Source organism: Schistocerca cancellata, chromosome 5 (assembly GCF_023864275.1).
Source record: "Schistocerca cancellata isolate TAMUIC-IGC-003103 chromosome 5, iqSchCanc2.1, whole genome shotgun sequence".
NCBI lineage: Eukaryota > Metazoa > Arthropoda > Insecta > Orthoptera > Acrididae > Schistocerca > Schistocerca cancellata.
Genome location: NC_064630.1, coordinates 533,731,939 through 533,752,237, shown reverse-complemented (window position 1 = coordinate 533,752,237; position 20,299 = coordinate 533,731,939). Strand labels below are relative to the sequence as shown.

General features: G+C 42.2%; 1 protein-coding gene across 1 annotated transcript in view; it reads right to left on the bottom strand.

Annotated features, from left to right (window-relative positions):
* The window catches only part of LOC126187970 (voltage-dependent calcium channel subunit alpha-2/delta-3), an 865,148-nt gene that overhangs the window by 449,795 nt on the left and 395,054 nt on the right, over positions 1-20,299 (bottom strand). The window contains exon 3 of the mRNA XM_049929356.1: positions 18,228-18,338. Within this exon, the coding sequence (XP_049785313.1) occupies positions 18,228-18,338 (111 nt within the window). The remainder of the gene's footprint in view (positions 1-18,227; positions 18,339-20,299) is intronic.

The following is a 20,299-nucleotide window of genomic DNA, read 5'->3' as shown; positions in this document are numbered from 1 at the left end:
TGTGTTCTAAAATACTACAGGGAATCTGATTTGTTCATTTATTGGAGAGAAGACGCTAAAGGCAGAACCAGACAAGGAAGACGAGACTGAAAATCGCAGTCTGAGACTTTTTATGCAGCCGGCATATACTGTCAACATCACAGAGAAAACACCGAGAACTAATTATTTAGCGGTCAGATACATAGGAAAAGGATCATCAGGACGCGGAAGAGGGGGAAAAGGAGATACAAAGATGCCACTGCTTAAAAGTGACAGAACAGATGACTCCCAATTACGCGAATATGAATTACTTTCCATACGTAATTATTTATGACTGTATACAAGTCCTTACTGTACGAATGCTGCAGTTACTTGTTATCGTGTGGTGTAAAAATACTTATTGGTAATCTTAATGTAATATTAAACTTCCTGACAAATGAAAAGTGTGTGACGGACCGTCACTCCAACCAGGGACCTTTGCCTTTCAAGACAAAGCTACTGAACTAACCGAGCACGACTCAGGACCCATCCCCATAGCATTCTGCCGGTACCTCATCTCCAACCTCCTACATTCTGTTAGTATAATATTGTATAAACAGTAACTCAGAAAAAAGTCGATGGTATAAAGACGAAATTACGTTGTACGAAGAGCAGTGCAAATAAAAAGTAAAGAAATGGGAAAACGCCAGATGACAAATGCAGAAGTGCAGGGCTCAATAATCCATGCGTCCTGGGAGTTTACTGCCTCTCGTCCGATCCGTCACCTCTGTTAACGTGACAAACGCAAGGTGCGCCGTTGTTCGGAGCCCTCGTTAAACTGTTCCCTGTCCTCCTTCCCCGTAACTAGCTGGATAAGTTCGAAGGTCAGAGTAAGGCAGGGGTAAAAGGGCTGCGCACAGCAAAATACTGTGGTGTTCAAACAATAATGCAAATTTTTCTCATTGTAACGAAGCAGTTTGCACGTTTGTCATAAAGTACACTACCTGATAAATAAAAGCTAACCACCCAGGAGGGGAGGAGGAAACGGAATGAAACTTCACGCTTTCAGAGGGTATGTGATAACAAAATAAAGTCAAATTTACAAATAAATTGGCAGGATGACCACACTTATGACTATGTGCCCTCCTGGCGTGGATGGATGCACTGATTCGGTTGCAGAAGATGCCATAAAGCCTTTGTTTTCCTTCGTGAGGCAAGCTGAAAAATATGGTTCAAATGGCTCTGAGCACTATGGGACTTAACTTCTGTGGTCATCAGTCCCCTAGAGCTTAGAACTACTTAAACCTAACTAACCTAAGGACATCACACACATCCATGCCCGAGGCAGGATTCGAACCTGCGACCGGAGCGGTCACGCGGTTCCAGACTGAAGCGCCCAGACCGCACGGCCACATCGGCCGGCAGGCAAGCTGACCAACAACTGTTGTAACTGGTCTTTGATATCCTGGACACTGGCAATGGGACGGTGTTGATATCCCAGCTGGTCCCAAAATTTTCTGTCGGGGACAGGTCTGGAGATATTGTAGACCACGGGATTATCTCAGCATCATGCACAGCATTTACAGAGACACGTGCCTTGTGTGGACTAGCATTTTCATGTTGAAAAATGGTAGCACGATACTGTCGCATGAGAGTTAATACATGAGAATGCAGGACGAAAAAATGGTTCAAATGGCTCTGAGCAAGTGCAAGCCTAGGAACATTCATGGTTCTGTAGCCAACCGCAAACATTTTTCCATGAAGGTAAAATCTGTCTTGTCTTCAAAAATGGTTCAAATGGCTCTAAGCACCAGGGGGCTTAACGTCTGAGGTCATCAGTCCCCTAGAACTTATAACTATTTAAATCTAACGAACCTAAGGACATCACACACACCCGTGCCCGAGGCAGGATTCGAAACTGCGACCGTAGCGGTCGCGCGGTTCCAGACTGAAGCGCCTAGAACCGCTCGGCCACCCCGGCCAGCAGAATGCAGGACGTCTGTCATGTATCGTTGTGCCTTCAGAGTGCCTCCAATCACTTCCTACCATGACCCGTCGACAACCTACACGGTGACCTCACGAGTAACACCACTGTGCACCTCCAAAACTTTGGAAGAATAGGATCTCTTCCCAGGTCGCGGCCATACTCGTCGACGATTATCGTAGCGGTAGCTTAGAACCACTATTCTTTGATGAACACAATATGACACCATTAATCCAAGCTTTCTGCGCCACTCCAAACACAGCCGTTTCTGGTGTGGTGTTAACTGCAGTCTGCACATGAGACGGTAATTCGCAAGCCCGTCTACTGCTAGTGTCCGACCACTGCTGCAAGATGACACAGAATGTTGCAGGAAGTCCATTACTTGCTCTCGTAAGGCAGACGCAGACGTGAAATGGTTACGATGCGCTTGGTGCGCAATAGTCAATACGTGATCATCCCTTGTCTTGTGTTGGTCAGACGTGGTCGAAATGAACCTTGAAGACGGGTACCTGCTCTCAAGTACCTTTGCAGTCCATCATGGGCCCATTGTCACATCTGAATGACCCACAAATCTAGATATCCGATTCGACCAACTGGCCGAAAACAGACCCACAATGAGGCCCCTTCAAACTCTGACCTTTGCTGATAACGCTGTCTCACACGTTTGTACGACATATGCGCATCCTTCACAGTGATTACTCAATATATGAAGCAGTCCACGGTTCTTACACACCCAACTTGGCCTAATAACAATACTAAATACGACGATCACTAATGCACTCTGGTGGCCTCTCCATAATTATAATCATTTCCAACCAGTTGATGGTGTGTTAATGTAACAAGTTGCATTAACATTCGACCATATCTTCTAGCTGTGTTCCTTTTTTTGTGGGATAGTGTATTTTAGTCTTAATTTCGTCACTTACAACCATTATCATGTGACAGTAGTGTCTGGCCTTCTTTTTTTTTTTTTTTTTTTTTTTTTTTAAATATCGGATCTGATATACAGGCTGGGACAAATAAAAGTGGCCCGGAGCACAGGGTTCCAGGGTACAAAGAAACACAGCAGAAAAAAGGAAATACAGTAATAACCTGACTATAGCACATGTTGAAAGAGACCATTCTTTCTCTCTTTGCACTTTTGGCCCCTGGTGAGCAATTTGCTGAAGGCGGATCGAAGCTGGACTGCTGGAATTGCTGCAGTCTCACCCAAAATGTTGTCCTGCAGTTGTTGTAGGATATGAGGGTTGCTGCGATACACCTTAGGCTTGAGGGCTCCCCGCACAAAGTAATCACCCATTGACAGATGAGATGACATGGGTAGTCAGCTAGTGCCCCGACCAGACTGACCTTTACTAACAACTCGGTCAGGCATGAAGATTACGTAAATGTGCTCCAAAGTTCGGCCGGTTATGTGGCCAGTTGCTCCATCCTGTTGGAAGTAACTGTAAGTCTTTTCCTCCTCCGTCAATGCTGTCCCACATAGTCGTCCATTGGTATCCACTCGTTCGTCCCATTTTTACTTGCCCCTTCGTGTTCAAGGTGTTCCAAGAGGAATACTAAATATTTTAGGAAATAGTAGTATAGATTGACTCACACAAAACATTCCATATTACATGTGTCCATCTGTTACTGGTTACACAGATACAGCTTTCAGAATGTACCCAGACAAATAGAGAAGGCAAATGATTAAGTGCAAAGTTGATTTTCATTAATTACACCTTCGGCATTAATGCACTGTCCAGTTCTCTAACCAACACTACCTGTAGCTTTTCTGGCCGTCCATGTTGCCGAGAGGTTCTAGGAGCTTCAGTCTGGAACCGCACTACCGCTACGGTCGCAGGTTCGAATCCTGCCTCGGACATGGATGTGTGTGATGTCCTTAGGTTAGTTAGGTTTAAGTAGTTCTAAGTTCTAGGGAACTGATGACCACAGAAGTTAAGTCCCATAGTGCTCAGAGTCATTTGAACCATTTGTAGCTTTTCCGACGGTGTCTTGGTGCTTCTTTTTATGGGGGGGGGGGGGAGGGAGCACTGTTCATAATCCGTTCTATAACTCTTGTTGTTACTTTTTGTTTGTAGACTTTGCAGTCAACAGGCATAAACGTAAAGGATTAAGGTCCGACGACTTTGGTGGCCAAGAAACGTGATCATTTATGCTGATCCATCTTCCAGGGAGCGTTACGTTTAGAAGATGTGTCTCCTGACGACTAGACTATACAAAGGTCTGTAGCCGAACGATCCTCTTCCAATAACGGCGAAAGCTAGCTCTCAAGAAAATCTAGATAACGGAGTCCTGTGTGACGATGCGGTTAACATAACAGGCCCAGTCAACTGTCTCTCATACCTCATCACACATTTACAGAGAAGCGTTATGAAAATGTGTCTCGACAAAGGCATGCGGTTTTTTGTCGGACGACCGACGTGAGCTACATGCGTTACGGTATTGATATCGTGACGAGTGAAAGTGGTTTCATCACTAAACAGTATTAATGGGATTGCCAGTGTTTTGCAGTTAGCAAATGACAGAGTTCCAGTCTGCATTCATATCCGTATATCCTTCTTGTGTTGAACCCGCTGTAAATGATAAAGTCAGGGGCCGTTATAACGCCCCCCCCCCCCTCCCCCAGTTTCGCACCGAACTTTATTATTCGCATACGCTGAAGATGAAGTAATATTTAATTAATTTAGCATAACAAGTAATAGCTCCTTTTCATGAAACTCATTGTCGTGCCCTACTATTCTTGTGAAATCTAAGGAAAACTACTAAATGATAACATGTCCGCCGGCCTGGGTGGTCGAGCGGTTCTAGGAGCTACAGTCTGGAACCGCGCGACCGCTACGGTCGCAGGTTCGAATCCTGCCTCGGGCATGGATGTGTGTGATGTCCTTGGGTTAGTTAGGTTTAAGTAGTTCTAATTTCTAGGGGACTGATGACCTCAGAAGTTAAGTCCCATAGCACTCAGAGCTATTTTGATAACATGTCCTTTGTCAAATACTCGATTTTATTAATTAAAACATCCTCTTGTAACCCAACATTTATAAACACTCAACAGAAATAAAATACTGTGTGCCATTACATCTATATTCTGCCACTGATTCCCGGCCTCGCTACCGAGCAACCGTCTCTCGCCTCTCGCACATCCGACTTCCACTCACGGACGCTAACACTCAACTCTCGCTCATCCACTCGCACATTGTTGACTGCACTGCAGTCTTTGCTTTAGTTTATGACCGCTGCATAGATCGCGAGATCGATACTATGTAAGGATACAGGGATGTAAGGGTACTGTACCCTTCCATATCCCCACCAAAATAACACTTTAATATAATAAAATATAATAGCGACTTTAGATTTGAATATTAAAGTTTAAAAATATGTAGAAAGACAAATAAGGAAAAAATGTAAAATTTAAAATTATAAAACTGCAGTAATTAGTCAAAACTATTTGCTTATTAACGCAGAACCTTAATTCATTAAGAATAATTCTCATTTGAGTCCCTGTTTACAATATTTTTTTTATATTTGTAAATGGGAAATGGCATTTAAGAAGTGACTGTTAGTATCACTTAATTACATTGCATTAAAGTCAAAGTATATCGTTAGCTGATTCAATAACTAATCAGCAACAAGATAAGTCAGGTTAATCACAAGTTCTTGTGCACCCTGCATAATCTCACTGAAATAACATGGCAACATGAAACCCAATGCTGTAATTTCCCATTGAAATAGCATGGCTAAATGTGACACATTAATAACAATTGTCTGTTAGCGTTTACTGTTCATGTAATTTGTCATTATGTAAGGGTACAGTACCCTTACACCGTGAATATGTTATGTCTGCCATATTATTGTACGTGAAACACGGATACATGTAGAAATTCAGCATGTGATTGTTTAAGAATTACTTTCTACTAACTGAATAAGATGAAATATAGCTGCTGGGTACTGCACCAGTCTTATGCAGTTTAGTGAAAACATACATAAATACGTATGGATCTGGTACTCCGCGGTTAGGAAAGCGCTTGCTGTTTTTTCTACAAGCAGCAGAAGCAGCGTATCCATTACTAAGCTCATACACGAACACTTGTCAGCCACCTCAGCATTTGTAAATCTGCGCGGCATGCTTAAAAGTGAAGTAGAATTGGGCAAAAAGTCCCAATCACAGATGAAAAACTCAGATATGTACACAACGTGTACTTAAAAAGAAGATACTCGAAAAAGAAACTCACTAGTCTGCGGTAGTGCCAACATGCGAACTGAAAATTTATGCCTGTGACCATCTGTATTTCTGTAACCAACAAAACTTGGACACACACAGAATATTTTATTTGAATTTGTCTGTACTACTGCATAACAAAATTTTGCTATTCCTTCTGAAACACGCTATACACTAGGTGGTTAGAAACAGTCTGAAAAGCTTGTAAGGGTGTTGCAGGGGAGGCTGTGCTGAGAAATAACTGTCTAGAAAAAAAATCGATACATTGCGCTGTTTCCGAGTTCATTCGCATGGAAGTTAGCCAATCAGGCCGTTGCGCGCGCAAATTCAATCGGACCGGTGACACCAAATGTGTTCTTCATTTGATTTCCTAAAATCGAAACAAGGGACGGTAGTAAATATCCAACCAGAGCTAAGGACTAGGCAGTCTCGTGCGCTACCATCTATGCCATGAAAGCAACTGACTCTCATTGAACCTAGAGGGCCGTTTGAACTTGAGCTCGCAACGGAATGATTGGCTAACTTAAATGCTAAAACTCAGAAACGGCACAACGTATCCAATTTTTCTCTTAAGACTTATTTCGCAGCACAACCTACCCTGCAACAGCCTTACAAGGTTTCAGACACTTTCTGACCACCCTGTATAGCACTGCAGATCTTCCTTTACATTAGTGTCAGTGCATGGTTCTCATGTGTATGAGAATTTTATTGTCCATGTTTTCAGAATACTGAGTGTACATAATATCTCACACGTCAAATTACACTGTTCGACATGGGTTCTATTTCTGATATTAAAGTATGTGCACCTAGACCATTTTACCGTGGAAAATTCAAATATGTAAACAAAATATCGTTGTCAGGGATACTTTTTACGTAATATGTATATATATGTATATTCACAATTCATGGCAAACACAGAGACGTTATAGAGAAATACGGCTATGTTGCCGCATCCAGTAGCGATAGAACGTGATAATTTCTTGTGCAACAGCAGGTGGGAAGAATCAGACATCATTAGGTTATCCCCCGCCACACCTATGTCATTAAGACCACCTGAAACATCTCATTAACTCGAACGGCGACAGCCGGTCGCTGCCTCGGCAGTAAAGCTTCCTAGGGGCAGGTGCATCGAGTTTACAACAGTGCTGTTAGCCGCAATTTGTGTCAGTCTTAACGAGTGGGTGTTTTGGCTGACAAGTAACTGTCTGTCATATTTCCGAGCATGGTTGAAATTTTTAGTTCCTGTGTGTAAACTGATTGAGCCTGGTGCTGAAGGTAAAACGACTGCTTGTTTTTACACATCAGCGTTCCTCTAGTTCCCTACTATTAATTTAATACAGGTGTATTACCAAAGTGGTATTTTTAAATTTGCAGAAATGCCACTTCGTCGTGGATGTCGATATAAGCCGGACAACTTCTGCTACATCTGTGGGAAGTTCTCTTTTGCCAGAAATAGGAAGAAAATTTCTTCAGTCATTACTTTGGAGTAGAGGTAGGAGACCAAGATAAAGAATGGGCACCACATTTCTGTTGTGCTACATGTTACTGCAAACTAATTCAGTGGTGGAAAGGTAAAGAGAATGTGGCGTTGTTTGCTGTTCCCGTGGTGTGGAGGGAGCCTAAGGACCATGTTACTGATTGTTATTTCTGCCTAACAAAAATGCAGGGTTTTACAAACAAAAGTCGAAGAGGCACATTGTTTACCCAGATCTGCCTTCAGCGGGAATGCCAGTGCAGCATTCCGACAACCTTCCAGTACCTTCAAGAGCTCGATGTCAAATTCCGAGTGACAGTGAAATAAGTAGTACTGAAGAAATCACAGATGATGATTCTTTATATCACTGCACAAGTGAGTCATCGCCACATTTGTTAACACAGGCAGATTTAAATGATTTAGTACGTGATCTAGGACTAAGTAAACAAAAGGCGCAGCTGCTTGGTTCAAGATTACAAGAGTATAACCTACTGCACCAAAGTACTAAAATCAGTGTGTCCACGCACAGAGAACATGCCTTTATTTCTTATTTTTCAACTGACGAAGCACTGACATTTTGCAATGACGTTGCTGGCCTGATGAAAGTGCTGAACTTCACTTATATTTCACAGGAGTGGAGACTTTTCATAGATGCATCGAAAACAAGTCTGAAGGGTGTTTTGCTCCATAACGGAAATAAAATACCCTCTGTTCCAGTAGCTCACGCTAGTTTGACAAAAGAGAATTACGAATTCGTACAAATGATGCTAAATTCATAAAAATACAATGAACACAAATGGAAAATATGTGCAGATTTCAAGGTAATTGCTATGGTACTGGGAATGCAACAAGGCTACACAAAGTATGCCTGTTTTCTTAGCGAGTGTGATAGTCGAGACCGAAATTCTCACTACGTGAAAAAGAAATGGCCTAGGCGAAGATGGAAAGTTGGCGAAAATAATGTACAACGTGAAAGTCTGGTAGCTCCTGAATATATACTACTTCCACCGCTCCACATCAAACTTGGCCTGATGAAACAATTCGTGAAGGCCATGGATCCAACAGGCTGTGGGTTTGCATATCTAGCTACCAAATTCCCACGTCTTTCAGCTGCAAAAATAAAGGAAGGTGTATTTGTGGGCCCACAAATCAGGGAGCTGCAGAAAGATGCAAATTTTGAAGCATGTTTAACTGATAAAGAAAAAACAGCATGGGACTGTTTCAAGATGGTGTCGGAAAACTTCCTCGGAAGAAGAAGAGCTACTAACTACAAAGTAATGGTGAAGGATATGATCAAAGCATCTCAGGATTTGGGGTGCAATATGTCTTTGAAGATACATATGATGGACTCTCATCTGGACTACTTCACAGAGAGTTGTAGTGACGCATCGGATGACGATGGGGAAAGATTCCATAAAGACATTTCTACCATAGAAAGGCGCTATGAAGGGAAGTGGGTACCTTCTATGTTAGCAGATTATTGCTGGAATATCATTCGAGAGAAGAAAGATTCACAATGCAAGAGAAAAAAGTGATGTGCATTACAAGGCAGTGGCTCATTGTTTGTCAATTTTCTGTAATTTCTCATGTCAAATAAATGCTTCAAAGTGTATACACAAAGGTTACTGTGTTATATGTTAGATCCCACCCTCCATTATAACATCATAAAGATGTGCATTTGTTTGTCGAATTTCACCTCACGTTTGCTGCACTATATCAGATACTGAAAAGAGAAATAAAATTGCAGTTACTTATAAACTATCCCTGACAGAAAAAAACCAAAAACATTTTTCAATTCAGCACTCAAAATACAACTAGGATCACAATATTTTTTATCAGAAATAGGAAAAAAGGTTTTTTTTGTAGAACAGTGTTATTTAGAAGTTCATTGCAGTTTGTCATCCTCAAAAACTGCTAACGTCACTACTTCCTTAAGAAATACGTGCCGCCGACCTCTGTGACCGAGCGGTTCTAGGCGCTTCAGTCCGGAACCGCGCTGCTGCTATGGTCGTTCGAATCCTGCCTCGGACATGGATGTGTGCGATATCCTTAGGTTAGTTAGGTTTAAATACTTCTAAGTCTAGGGGACTGATGACCTCAGATGTTAAGTCCCATAGTGCTTAGAGCCATTTTTGAAGATCAGAATGGGGCGCTCCGCGGAGCTCACGGACTTCGAACGTGGTCAGGTAATTGGGTGTCACTTGGTCATACGTCTGTACGCGAAATTTCCTCGCTCTAAACATCCCTAAGTCCACTGTTCCCGATGTGATAGTGAAGTGGTTACGTGAAGCGACACGGACAGCACAAAAGCGTACAGTTGAACCATTTGAGCCATTTGAAATAGGTGCCCCTAACAAGATGCAGCCCCACTGAATATCAGATTATCCTAGCAAACATAAGATAGCATGTCATTCTTAGCTGAGAGAATTCTTGGGAGTTGAAGGTAACATCGGGTGTACTCCAAGAGAGTGTTATAGGACCATTTATTTTCACAATGTATATAAATGACTCAGTAGATAATATTGGAATTTCCATCAAACTTTTTACGGACGATGTTGTTGTATACCGAGAACTCGCAACGGTAGAAAATTAAAGCGAAGTGGAGGGATTCGCAATCCATTTTCAACATAAACAGATGTAACTTACTGACCATAAATAGGCAGAAGGACCCATTATTTAATTACTTCACGATTGCAAAATGGTTCAAATGGCTCTGAGCACGATGGGACTTAACTTCTGAGGTCATTAGTCCACGATTGCAGAATAATCTATGTAAGCAGCCGCATACGTTACAGTATGTGTACGGAACGACGTAGAGTGGAATGACCACATAAAACCCGTAAGAAGTAAGAGAGAAGCAAGACTAAGACTTACATCAAGGAAGTGTAGTTTACCAACAAAGGAGGTAGCTTACAAACTCCTTGTGTGACCAGTACATGAAAATTGGCCGTCTGTCTGGGATCTGTAGCAGACAGTATTGATAGAGGAAATATAGACGATTCAGAGAAGAGCAGCGCCTTTTGTTACAGATTCATTTGGTAAACGTGGAAGCATCACTGGGCCTCTGAGTTAACGGCAGTCGCAGATGTTACAACAGAGAGTTTGTGCATCATGTAATCCAGTCAATGAAGGGCCAAAAGCATCGACTGGGGTAATACATTGGTATAGTCGAAAATTTTTGTGCAGTGTTAGGGGGAGTGTCGTGAACAACATACCAAAAATCCTGAGCTGGAAAATGTTTCCCAGTATAAAAATGAACTACATTAAATTTCCTACAAAAAAGGGCCATACTCATTTTTGTCTAGGACTAATAGTTTCCACTTTGCGGTGGATTAAAAGATCGCAGATTATTGGAATATGTCTTAATGGTACAAAATTAATGTATACTGTTAAAAAAAAGATGGGCTAAGAACAAATATTAAATTTTTATACCATTTGTAAGTGCAGTAGGACCGTATGGAGGGGTAAATTGTGTTATGCGAGGAAAGGGCGGGGGGGAGGGGGGAGCAGGGTTGGAGGTTGGAAGCGTTAGGGAAGGGAGGTGGCTGGGATGTGCTCATACACTTCCCTTCTCCATAGGTCTGCAAAATGAAGAGCCAGCAAGCAGTTCCCCATTATATCTACGGCACTATGTCACACAAAGCAACTACAGGTTATTTCACTAGTATATAATATCCTTCCGCATCTCACCTTATGAATCAATGGCGACACAGTGCACAGACACTCCCGGGGGACAGTGTTTACTTTCCACACAGTGTGTTAACACTACACTGAACGCAGATATGAGTTACTAATAATACTAAAGCGAAAAAACGCATATGGGCAGATTCTACACAATTCTGTGCTACTCTGCTATAGGGGAAATTGATTCTTTAGCCATCTTGTATAGCAGCTTTAGTATTCTCCTAGGAAATGCGACTTCCCCCACTACGACCGCTGCTCCCTTTTTGGTTTACAGACAGACTAAATCTCCAGAGCGCTTACCGTCCATTTCTCTCACGTGATCAGACAAAATTGTTTTACTGAGCTCGTGTGTATATAACGAAGTTATTCTCAGTTTACTGAATATTTATTTGTCGTTGTTAAATGAGTTATTACGCAAAAAGCGCTCATCAGCTGGAACTGTCAACCGTCTACCGTACTGAGGAGCCTGTCCTATGCGTAACATGCTCTCAGTATGTATTCGATCGGTAATGTCGATTTCATTGCGTCCACCATCAATGGCTGTAATACTTTTTAGCAGCTTGAGGGTATGAAATACAACTCCTGAGCCTCAGCTCTCCCAACATCTGAAGAGACCCACAGCCATAAATTGGCTCTCCCTGCAACAGAAGTAGGTCACATAGGTGTTACAGAGCTTTAGCCATTTCAATACAAATAAAGCAATGCATTACAACAGATTACTGTTCTGAGTTTTAACATGATGAGTCCTATTCCGTCAGATATACTGAAAACCATCTTGCAAGATATACTTTGACTGTGCGGGAATAGGCTCCACTCAGTGCAGCCATTTTTGCAAGTGCCCGAAATTCCTGAATTAAAGAGGTTTATGCACTCTACAAGCTACACAATTAATCGTGAAAGAAATGCAGTAATCTTCTGGCCGTTTATTAACTCATCACTAAGTGACCACAAAAAGGTTACATGACTTCAAAATATGCTGTGAACGACAGACAGCAGCAAGATGCCAATTTACCAATCCATTCCCTTTCCCACCAACACCACGTAGATCATTGGTATCACACACACAAGTTAAGGAATTCTCAGCCATTGTTTATAGAAACGTATTTTACATAAAAGCACACATAACAACTACAGTAAGTACTCACTTAATAAACTGAAAATAGACCGATTGTATAAACAATGAATTTATTTTATCTCCTTACATAGGAGAACTGGACAGGAAATGCTCTGGAGATTCAGGCTATCTGAAAACTGAAAAGCGAGCAGCGGTCGAAGTAGGGGAAATCGCATTTCCCAGGGGAATACTACAGCTGTCATACAGGATGGCTAAAGGATCAGTTTCTCCTGTAGCAGTGTAGCACAGATTTGCGTAGAATCTCTCCATATGCCTTTTTTTCTTTAGTATTATTAGTAACTCATATCTGCGTTCAATGTGCCGTTAACACACTTTGTGGAAAGCAGACACCCTCCCCTGGGAGAGTCTGTGCACTGTATCGCCAATGATTCACAAGGTGAGCTGCAGAAGGACATTATATATTTGTGAAATATCCTGTAGCTGGTTTGAGTGACGTAGTGTGGTAGAGAGAATGGGGAACTGCCGGCTCACTCTCCATTTTTCAGACCTGTGAAGGAGGGAAGTCCGCGACCACAATCCGACCACCTTCGTACGGTCACGCTTCTAACCTCCAACCCAGCTTTTCCACCCAGTCACATCAGCAGAACACAATTTATGCCTTAACAAAATTCTACTGCACTTAGAAGTGGCGCAAACATTTAACATTTGTTCTTAGCCAATGTTGTTTCACAATGTACCATTAAGACACTATTTTTAATAATCTGAGAATTTCTTTCTATCATCCGCAACGGAGAAACTGTTAGTCCTAGAGCAAAAATGAACAGGACTTTTTTGTAGGAAATTTAATTTAGTTTAATTATCTACTGGTAAAAATTTTCGCTAGAAGCAGCTGTTTTCAAGATATTAAAGAAAAACGGCAAAAAGAGAGCTTTAAAATCACTCCATCACGTCCCCCACCCCCCATCACCCCTACTTTCACACCCCGATCAGAATTTTTAGTATGTTAATTATACTCAGCCCCACCTCCCCCACCACTGTACAATAATTTGTGAGTTCACATATCTTCTCCCGTAATTCTCTTTCGTTGACTGGACTAACGGTGTAGATCACTGTTCCAAGAGCGTTAGTTTCAATAAGTCAACCATATATTGCTTCCTGGTAAGTACATCTCGCGAAAAGACCATGAAGAGAAATTCGAGCACATGTGGGGGCTTACCAGCAAACGGTCTTCCCAAGAACAATTCGCATGTGGAACACGAAAAGGTGGAAGTGAAAGTGGTACACAAAGTACCCTCCGCCATACACCATAAGGTCGTTTGTGGAATGTAGATGTATATGTAAATCTAGATATTGAATGCTCTGAGTCTTGCAGTGCCCCTGTTGAAGGGACTGCAGCGTGTGGCTCACCTAGCATATACAGCAACCCTACTTCCTGAAACCGATAAAACACTATTTGATGTGTGATGCGTAATCCAGAGTCTGTATCTAGGGTGGATACTTACGGACGGCTTAGATAACTGAAGGCAAGATAAAGCATTTGGCGATGAGTTGTAGAACTGTACTGCAGTTGAATGCTGTTTTTCCCCCTTTTGTACTTTTCTATATATTTGTGAAATCACACTACAGGTGACATTCAACTCGTTGCCCACAGCTCTCCGTGTCTGGCCGACCTGTAATCTGCCGTCATCTGACTAAACGTAATGTCACCCAGCTGTGTTCGCTTTGTTATCCTGCTTCGCTGCTATTAAAATACTGTATGCCTAACGGACACATCACACAGTGACAAGGACTATACCCAAAACCAGAACGGCCGCATGTTTGTTAGACACTCATGGCTAGGCTGGAAAGTCTGAACTGACAGACGCTTAAAGATAGATGTTAACCATCCCAGGAAGGCCTGTTAAAATGTTCAAGAATTAGTTTTAAGTGAGTAATCTCTGAGTCTACTATACAGCCATTTGTATCATTCTCTTAGCGAACAAGAAGACAAGTTTAGACTAATTACAGTGCGCAAAGAGGCAATTAAACAATCATTTGCCCCGCACTTCAAGCGGGAATGGAACGGGAAGGAATCTCATAGTTATAGGCGCCATGTCACGAATAACGTGGCCCCTCCCACTGGAGGGCATGTGTGTGTGTGCTTGCGTGTGTCACGAATAGTGCAGCCCCTCCCACCAGAGGGCATGTGTGTGTGTGTGTGTGTGTGTGTGTGTGTGTGTGTTTGGGTGGGTGGGTGTGTCACGAATAGAGCGGCCCTCCCACTGAAGGGCATGTGTGTGTGTGTGTGTGTGTGTGTGTGTGTGTGTGTGTGTGTGTGTGTGAGTGTATGTGTGTATGTGTATGTGTATGTGTGTCTGTGTGTGTGTGTCACGAATAGTGCTGCCCCTCCTGCCAGTGGGCATGATTGTGTGTGAATCACGAATACTGTTGCCCCTTTCACCAGAGGGCATGGGTGTGTGTGTGTGTATGTATCCCAAATAGTGCGGCCCCTCCCACTGGAGGGCATGGGCATGTGTGTTACGAATAGTGCGGCCCCACCCGCTGGAGGTGGGTTAGTTTAATTAGTGTGTAAGTCTGGGGACCGATGACCTCAGCAGTTTGGTCCCTTAGGAATTCACACACATTTGAACATTTCGGTTAGAAAGTGAGTTCAGAAGGTTGTGCAACTCGCTAAAGGTTTGATCGCGCAGTTCCACCAAATTGGGGAGGGGGGGCTGATGTCTACGTTTTACCCTCTGTTCCAACATGTCTCGCAGATTTTCTATGGGGTTCGAGTCAGAGGATTTTGCAGGCCAATCGAGATATAATAGGGTGGGGGAATGTTCAGAAAATCAGTCACATACTCTTTTACCCTGACGAACTATGCTGTCTTGAAAACCAGTGGTATCAATAGCTTACCCATCATATAGATGTTGACTAAAAGATAACACCTGATCATTCAGAATATTTAAATGAACATGCCGATTAATGTTAGTGGTCACATCTGAGAGCGAGCCCAATTAATGATAAGAAATACAGCCCCGAAACAAGTCCATCTCTGGCTTGAAACTCACCTTGCACACAATGAGAATGAAATGCTTCATTTGGCGTTCGGTGCAATCGATGACGTGCGGCATCTGAATGTAGCCACAAACGCGATTCTCAGACCGCAAACATTCCGCCATTCAGGTACTGTCCACGTTCGATGATTTCTAGCCCACTGAAGACGCGCAGCTTTATGTTCAAATGGCTCTAAGCACTATGGGACTTAACATCTGAGGTCATCAGTCCCGTAGACTTAGAATTACTTAAACCTAACTAACCTAAGGACATCACACACATCCATGCCCGAGGCAGGATTCGAACTTGCGACCGTAGAAGCAGCGCGGGACCGGACTGAAGCGCCTAGAACCGCTCGGCCACAGATGTCGGCGCAGCTTTATGTATGTGCCTGTGTGAGCAATGGTCTCTTGCAAGGTGACCAACTCCAAATGTTCCTTTTTTGCAGTTCTCTCGCTAACAGTTGTGGATGGACCATCATTCACAGCCTGCAGCAGTTTGTCGGGTTTGGAAGCGATTTTGATTCACAACCTGTAAAACGCGTCTTCGGTCTGTCTCAGTCATGACTTTTTTTCCGAGCACAATACTGACGTTGTGTTTCGTGGCCACATGTGTTGCACCACTGCTTGTAGACACTGTGAACAGTCTTACAATGAAGGCTTTCACGACTGGATGTTTCAGCTGCCAAGAATTCTTCCGGGTTGTATGGCCGCGGCCCATGGAACTCTTCTATCCCTGACCTTTCGTCCAAAGCTACGTTGGACATCTTCGGAGGTGCCCCTGATTGTGCTGAGTCTTGCCGACTGACGAGTCGGACGTCGAAGAACGGCCTAAATACCGTGGAAAGTGGGCGTGGTCTGGATTTCACGTGATAGCAGAGATAAACCTTGTCAAGGATAAAATATAACAATCGATCATAGTACGTCAAAGATAAAAACTTCTCATCGATTCTGTAGCGCCACTGTCCATATATCGCTGAGTTTCATAGCTTCTTCTTTACTGTTAAAATTATCCCCATGTTTGTATATTTCGATGGCTTCTCTATATAGCCGTGGATAATAGTTCGTCATAGTACACAAAACTTCAGTTTCCGAAAATTTCACTACGTGATCACTCGACTGAAGAGCATGTTCCGCCAGGGCTGACTTGTCTGTTTTCCCTAGTCGGCAAAGACTTTTATGTTCCTTCAACCGTGTATTCACACATCTCTTTGTAGTTACAATGTAGATCCTACCACATGTACACGGCATCTTGTATGCACCACTTACAGACAGATGGGGACGTTCATCCTTGACGAAACGAAGTGGCTGGCCTATTTTCTTAGTTGATCTGAAAATCGGTCGAACGTTCTGTTTCCTTAAAATCTTGCGGATTTTATCCGTTACTTTTTTGATGAAGGGTAAAGAAACCGTCTTCTTCCATCGCTGTGTCCTTTGGCCTCCTGTTATCCGGTCGCAAAACTCTATTTTATTCCTTACTAGAGTACCCATTCTTCTCAAAAGCCTGATTTAGATGTTTTAACTCTGCGTCCAGATATTCCAGCTCACAAATCCTTTTAGCTCTGCCAACTTTCCACGGTATTTAGGCTGTTCTTCGACGTCCGACTCGTCAGTCGGCAAGACTCAGCACAAATAGGAGCACTTCCGAAGACGTCCAACGTAGCTTTGGACGAAACGTCAGGGATAGAAAAGTTCTACAACCCGGAAGAATTCTCGGCGGTTGAACAGCCCGCCGCGAAAAACCAGCATATCGAGCAGCTTCACACACTGTACAGTTACAGGCATGGCCAAACACTATTGCCCTTTTTGCCACTCTGTCACGTCCTTACATTTACCTACTTTTACCTACAATCTCATCTTGAGGTCTCGCTGACCGCTACTCCCTTATGTTCACGTAGAGGCAGTGCGCGAGCAGTTGAGCACGTGGCTCGATCACTGCATCCTCTGTAAACACGTTATGAGTTATCCGTGCGTGCGCACTGGACTATATTTTTTTGTCCTATGAACTTACTTCACATGGCTAGCAGATTACTGTTGTAGCAGACAGCGGCCTCGATCTGTCACGTCACTGAGTGTCACACGTTTCCGTGCCGACCCACCTTATTTGGTTCATACAGTATCGACATTCCGCAAGTCTCTTTTACGAAGCTCAAAGATCACTCAGCCTGTAGATATGGGAGTACTACAGCCCCATGAGTTCGTAAATTAGACACAAGGAACATGAAAAATATTTGGAAAGACGAATCAAGAACAGATTACGACGCTAAGACTAAATTCTAGGGTAATGAGTCCCTTTTCTAGAACGTAGTTTCGGTTTGTATACTGTAGTTATATTTTTAAGAATATTCAAATATCATCTTAACTTTTTTTGCTTTATGCTATTAGTTTAGAAACTCTAAGTCTTCATCGATAGCATATAAACAAAAGACAATCAATGGTGCTCCGCGGAGACAAAACAGGAAGAGAACAGTCTTTATTCTCCTTAATAAAATATTAAGCAGCTGACGTCCCGGATTTCTAGCATTATGAAACGAAGATGATTATTATTCCATACTCAAGAACGCGAAAACCTTTTTACTGGCTCCGTCTAGTTTTTGTTGCGTATGGAGATCGCTGTATTTTTTGTAAGAAAGCTCACCGTCATTGCACAGCTTCATGGCCACGTTCGACAGTCTTGTACGTGGAAAGACGCTTCTTTATCAAGTCCACAATAACAAAGTCTACATGAAATAACTGGTGAAGTAATTCTACTTTACAAGTTATAAGTTACATGCGTAATTACAACAGATTCTCACCATCACCGCGTGCATTTTGATGTCCATCATGTTCTTCACCTCGAGCGCCATTTCCCGTATGAGGATCAGGCCATCCTTTCGTGTTACGTCAACATCGTGGTCTTGGTATTTCTGCAACAAAATAAAAACACAATTATTCAGTTTCACAGTTCACTTCAATGGCTGTTGTGTAGTCTGAGTATTTCTGTCCGTAAGGAATTATACATTAATTAGGTTATCTGTCTGCCGACTGTGAGTAATTTACTTAATTAATTGGTTACGTCGGAAGTTGCTTGTGCTACCGTAGCACAAAAGGTGCTGCAATTGCCCTATCTGAACTCATTAATTCATAAATTACACTCATCGAATAGTAAATTATACTCCATGGATTAAATTATGTAGGAAATCCTTGAGAGATGCAGAAAGAGTCGACACACCGTCAGGTGGTTTGCGGAGCATGGATGTAGATGTAGATGTACACATCTAGAGAAACTATTATTCGAAACTCCTGTAGGAGGTACCAGCAATCATCGTGGCAATGATAAAGCTATTCTGCGATGTAATGTATTATTTTCCCCCCCACTAATTTTGGCCTTAGATCACTCCAAAGCATCACATGCAACATTAGATTATTCCACATGGATGTCAAAAATATGAAATCCGTGGAATATCAATAAGATATCATCGAAGAGCCTCTGTACCTACATTTGAGTGTAATCAATTAGTAATTACAAATTGAGTTCTCTATTAAACTACTGGCTTTAGAATAACTCTGAACAAGGCGTTATCGTTTTTTTCACATGATTGTTACTTTAACCTCAATTTTAGAAACTGAAAAAAACCATGCTTTGTGATACGATTTGTCTAAGAGTGCGAAGTAAAGTAGGTGTAGATAAACGTGCAGCTTGTCTTTGAATGATGCACATTATGTAAAGCAACTGAAGCTCATCAAATGTTTATCTATTTTTTCCGTACTTTCAGTGAAATCATATCAGGAAACATTGACTGTGTTTGAAAACTTTTTTATTTTCAAATTTTATTCAGAAAGCAGGAAATATAACGTATTTAAAAATCATTCGGTATGTTATTATTATTGAGAGCATGTAGATAAAGAGAAAGCAGAGAAGTTTCAGTTTATGCTGTAAGTTGATATTTATTTTATTTTTTTCACCTTGAAAGAAAAAATTCAATATTTCTACACCAATGTAAATTTTATACGCAAAATAGCTAGGCCTTGAAGACGTGAATTTTTTTGACACTTCATTTACGCTGCCACCACCAGCTGTTCGCGAAATATTTCAATTTTTCCTGAAATCAGGTATTTCTTAATGGTCCTGATTGCTTTCAATCAATTAAACCTCTTTTTGCAAGACTGGATCTCAGATTGGTCAGTTTGTCATCCCAATTGTGCGTTTCCCGTTCTTCGTTCGGCTACGAAAATTCGGACAAAAGTTTTTTCCTAAATTACTATTAAAATTTTTTAATTACCCTGATTATTCTCAAGCAATTAAAACCTTTTTTGCAAAACTAGACCACACGCTGGTCATTCTGATACCCGATTTCTCCATTTCCCACTCTTCGTTTGGGTATGAAAATTCGAACAAAAATGCGTTGTTTATTGTCTAGGGAGTCTTGTTTTCGCTCCGCACAACATCTGACCAGAAAGTCACTGCTGTTAGCGCATTTGTCGGGGACTTGTGGACACGCTGAACATTCGACTAGAAAATTATCATCACTTGTATCAAGAACCTCTGCATGACGTGCGGTGTGAAATTAGTGCAATGCAAATTAGTGGGCCGATCTTTTATCCACCAGATCATACCTGCTAATACACTATGCGATCAAAGGCATCCGGAAACTCCAAAAAACATACGTTTTTCATATTAGGTGCACTGTGCTGTCACCTACTGCCAGGTACTCCATATAAGCGACCTAAGTAGTCATTAGACATTGTGAGAGAGCAGAATGGGACGCTCCGCGGAACTCACGGACTTCGAACGTGGTCAGGTGATTGGGTGTCACTTGTGTCATACGTCTGTACGCGAGATTTCCACACTCCTAAGCATCCATAGGTCCTATGTTTCCGATGTGAT